This window comes from Pygoscelis adeliae, unplaced genomic scaffold (assembly GCF_000699105.1).
Source record: "Pygoscelis adeliae isolate BGI_AS28 unplaced genomic scaffold, ASM69910v1 Scaffold300, whole genome shotgun sequence".
NCBI lineage: Eukaryota > Metazoa > Chordata > Aves > Sphenisciformes > Spheniscidae > Pygoscelis > Pygoscelis adeliae.
Window position 1 is genome coordinate 1,932,874 of NW_008824004.1, and position 4,980 is coordinate 1,937,853.

Below are 4,980 nucleotides of genomic sequence, written 5' to 3' on the forward strand. Positions count from 1 at the left end.
AAGAGCGAGCACTTTTCTTGAGCTCCTCGAGGGTGGATTCATGAGCTGCAATCTCAGCTTGAATTTTCTGCCACGTCATAGAAACAGGAAAAAAATGTTACAAAATTGTTTGCAGAGACAGGAAGAGGAACTTGCTAACCACCTACTACCCACCAGAAGTAAATCCACTCTGTAAAAGTTAAACACTACCAGGTTTATTTTAAATATTCTGGCTCTGGTGACAGCTTGCTAAATTGAAAGCCGTTAAGATTGTTATTCAATACAACCTTCTTAAAACAGGAAAACAATCCAGATAACAAGAAATATCACCTAGTACCTCAGCACAGGACTGAAATGAAGCATTCATGAATTACTATGTCTAGGCTGAGCACTATCATGAGATATTTCAAAATGTTTTGTAGTGAAAAGCTATACTGGAATACCTGGGCCTCCTGGGGCATCTGAAAGGCATCTACCCTATCAGTCAGGTAAGATGTCAGCTGTCTATCCAGCTCTGCTAAGTTTTCCTGCAAGACCTGCAACATGTGGTTGGTTTCTCGCATGGTCTGAAGCTGCTGTTCCAAGGCGATCTGCCTGCTAACCGCCTGAGTGGGACAGAAAGGTAAGACAAGATGGAGCAGTAATTCAATACAAATTATATTTAACTTTCCCAAAACAAGGTGGGGGAGACCCAAAAAATCGTATGCCAGGAGGACTGTCTAAAAAGAGCAAAATCAAGCCCTAGAATGCAGCAATTTTTGAAGCCTGCTGTGACTCATACCAGTAACTGACAAACAATGGCATAGAAGGGGAGTTCTGCTGCTAGCTACACAGGAAAGTGAAAACTGGTCTCTCCTATCACCTCAGGAAGAAAGTATTCTGTTAAAAATATACTGCTTTCAAAAACTAGCTATTCAATGGGAATCAGGGACATGGTAATACACTACAGATCAATATTGTTTGATGTGTAAACTTGCACATTTTCTTTCAAAACAATAAACCCTGTCTTTCTGTTACAGTGTGAAAATAGAGGTTCACAGTTCCTTCCCTCCACTGCCTCTCCCTTCAGCAGCAAAACTTCTAAGTTCATCCGAAATGTCACTACTTGCATGGGAACACAAATTCCCCACTATCAACACATGCACAGACCAGTGGGTGCGTATACGCACACAGATGTGGAAAGTTGTCAACAGCCTAGTGTGTCAGCACTACAGCTGCCAAAGCAGATAGTTTTTATATGGGAATAAAGTACTGTTGTAACAGGAAAAACAATAGTGAATGCTAACTTAAATGACAGCACATAGCCCCCAGCTGAGGGCACTGCATTCATGTTGCTCACTGTAAGGAGGATGAACTGAAATTCCCTCTATGACTACACTTTGGCAGTGACAAATAGCGCCCGTCCAACAATTTGGCAGGGGCCTGTATTACCAGGATACAGAACACAAGTTACAAATTTATGCAACCTGAAATAACAGCTAGTCTTCCTCTACTTATTAAAACTAGAAAAGATTAGACTAAAGTATGAGAAGAGGAAGGGGACAACATAATAGATGGGGAATGAGAAGAATGTTTTCCTTCTATTCCTTATTTCAGTGTGACTTATTCCTAGCTATTTCAAAGAGAGAAAATGTCACTTTTTTGTGTTCCTCATTTTTACAGTTAGTGAGCAGCTCACCTGTATTTATGGCAGTAGGAAAAGAATATTAACCTCAGTTATTGAACTGTCCCCCTTGAGACGGGAATTGTCTTTTTGTCAAAATTACCTGAGGGTCCCCACAGTGCAAGGGTGTGCGAGTGTGCAAAACAAAACCTGTCTCAAGTCAGGAAAAAAAAAGCATCTGCTCTTAGGGCATCATTCCAAATTGAAAACAGCTGACAACACTGTGAACATTTTTCCTCTTTTCCTGTATTGCAGTCCTGTATATGAATCCAGTTATCTAACAGGAATCATTTCAGACCACTGAGCTGAAAAACCCAGTCTACTTCAACCCTGCCCCCAAATTCTTACCAAGTGACTCAATTCCTCATAGCGGGCATTGAAAGCCTCCAATTTTTCACTGATGATATCATCAAGAATCCCTCCATCAATCAGTGTCTGCCCAAGTTCCCGAATCTGGGTTCGATTATCAGCTGGATGACGCAGGACTGATTCCAGAGACTAATTAGCAGAGAAAGTTTTGAAGGTCAAGATACTGAATATTACTGCATTTTCAGAGGTGGAAATCTGGCTGCATGCACAGAAGTTTTACACTTCAAATGACTTGAGAGTGCTCTAAAAGCATGAATTAGTTATGGCTTAATCCATGATGGCACAAGGCAAATACAGTGGTCATTTTGCTTTAGATAATTAAACTTCACAGCACTTCTTGCCTATTCATATCATTTCATACTACAGTGCTGGAAGGAATTAACCAATTTACACAGGGCAGGAGAGAGCATACAATTTTATCATGGTACCAAGTACGGCACAATCATGTACAGCAAAATTCAGCTTTTAGTGGAGGGTCTTACAAATATCCATTCTAGATTCAGAGTAATACGTTCCTTTAACCTGAAGAAGCAGAATATTCAACACACAATTCAGTATTCTACTGAAGTGTAGAATTTATGGTTTTTTTTTAAATGGAGCTACCGGAAAAGTTACGAATCTGGGAGAATGACTACAATACCTCAAGAGCATCATTGACAGCATCCAACTTATCAGGCAGATTTTCTGTCATTTGCACCCTTTCTTCCAGACTGTTTAGCCAAGCTGTTTCTAAATCAAGATACTGAAGCAGCTCAATCCAACAGGACCACACCTCCTAGGAGCAACAGGAAAAACATAAATTAGCCTAGAATGCCAGGCATAGCTCATATACCCTATGAGCAGCTTAAAGAAATTACGTTTCTGAGACATTCACCTAAAATAGGCAAGTAGAAAATATACAAAAACATGCCATGGCACAGTAAGTTCTAGACAGAAAAACCTGCAACTATAGCAGCAAGATAAATATGCAAAATACACATAGAAGTCTCTAAACTCATGCTAAAATTATCAATGGCATCCAGATTCTTATAATGATTTAAGAATGTAACAAAATGCATCCACTGCTCTTGAAAGATAGGACAAACACAACCTACCCCAAATGATAATCAACATGTTCTAATTATCATCATATTTCAACCTTTAATCTCTGAGAAGTTTCTTTTTGTCGTTTTGGAACACGCACGGATGGATAACAGAGCTGTGAGTCAAGGTTACTTGTTTGTACAAGTGTTGATTACAATACATATTATAAAAGCAAAGTTAGATGGTGTCTCATGGATTCCAAGGATGTCATCTCAAGGGAAAGTAATCTTTGGAAGGAGCCGCAGAAAAATGCGTTTATGCTGAAGCTACTACATTCAGTGACAAAATAGAACATTTTCAGTGTCCTTCTCCACTCCTCTTGTGCCACCTGCCTCCATTTTACTAAGCTGAGAGCTATCATTCTTACCTCCAAAGTGTGGCATTTCCCCCGGATCCGATTGCACAGCAGCTGGTAGTTCTCCAGCACAACGTTCAGCTCGGTCGCCAGCTCCTGACCGCTAGACGGCACTTTGGCAGCCAACATCTTGATGTTGTCTTTGAGAATCTTCACCCGCACCTCTTTCTGCAACACATCCTCCTTTGCTCTCTGCCCAAAGAAATGTATTACACGATCAGCCCTCAATTGCTGTACAATCGGGTATTCACCACTCAAACCAAAGATCAGCAGTTTAACCTTGGAAGCGTTGCTGCCAAAGTATTCTTGAGTCTGAGCACAACAAAATATGGCACTAACTTGCATGGAATTCAGATTATGTTAGTAAGCGTTGAAAAATTCTATTTTATTAAACATACAGACATATTTACCATTTATGGTTTGTTCATTAAAAATCCGTGACTCAAAGCAAAAAAGATTAAGTTCAGTGCTATTTATATGCTAGCACACAGATATGAAAAAGAGAAATGGACCAGAAAAAAAAAAGAGGTTTGCTAAAAATAAGCATATCGGGGAGAAAAAGGTAGGGTGAATTTACAGAAGTTATGAGTCTCCAAGCTCAGTAATTATCTCCCAAAGTTATCCAAGAAAGATAACATAATTACCCGGGACACATGCAACTACGAAGTTGGGACTTATCCCACAGCTGTTGGGTGCGCTAGAGGAACATGCAAAAAGGACAACCAGAAGAATTCCTTCAACCCAGCTGCACTCAGAGGAGCTTGGTAGCAAATTTACAGGATAAGCACAGTACAGCTCCCAACACACAGGCCTGGAGAAATCATATTATCAGTTGTCAAATTTTGCCCTAACCAGAATTCAGGAAGCAGGATAGCTGGAAAACAGATCATGCAGACCAGTCTGAGCCTCTCTCTGTTGAGACAACTAGAAGGCTCCAGAAATAGAGACTGTCCTATATGTCTTTCTTTTCAGGTTTCAAGGACAGTTTTATTAAGTTGAAGTACCTCTGATATATAAGGCACTGCACTTCATGGTAGAATTTAGTACATGACAGCATTATTGTTGCACATATTGTTCGTGAGGTCTTCTAAATGTAAGGCAATCAAAAAAAAAGCCAGTTAATGGAAGGGCAAAGAATGGAAAATCTGGGGAACATTTTATGGCAGGATTATCAAAAACCACCTAGCCTCATCTTAAACCTACTCCTTCAAGTGTCAGCAGGAGTTCCACTCTCTGTTGAAGTGAGAGCAGAATTAGGCAAGCTCAGAAGTTTTTCAAAACCTTATGCAAAAATGCTCCTGGTTAAATACACAAAGAGTGTTCTTTCCCAGTCCTAAAAGTAGTCCCAGCGTAATATTCTTACTGCAAATGAAAAAGGATATGCAAGTGTTACAGTAAGCTTACTAGGTCAGTGACATATTTGCCAAATTTAAAAGTACAGAATATAATCTGGATTTGACAGAGGTAAACGTGCTCAAAGTCTCTCAGATTTGCCAATGAAAAGAGGGTTCTTTCTTTTCTTGGCTTGTGT

The 4,980-nt window shown here is 39.9% G+C and overlaps 1 protein-coding gene across 1 annotated transcript in view; it reads right to left on the bottom strand.

Moving 5' to 3' along the window:
* Positions 1-4,980, bottom strand: part of UTRN (utrophin) — a 377,019-nt gene that overhangs the window by 243,194 nt on the left and 128,845 nt on the right. Inside the window, 5 exon segments of the mRNA XM_009325465.1 lie at positions 1-67; positions 423-584; positions 1,991-2,140; positions 2,652-2,786; positions 3,462-3,641. The exon segment at positions 1-67 is cut by the window's left edge and continues 11 nt beyond it. Coding sequence (XP_009323740.1) covers positions 1-67; positions 423-584; positions 1,991-2,140; positions 2,652-2,786; positions 3,462-3,641 — 694 coding nt within the window.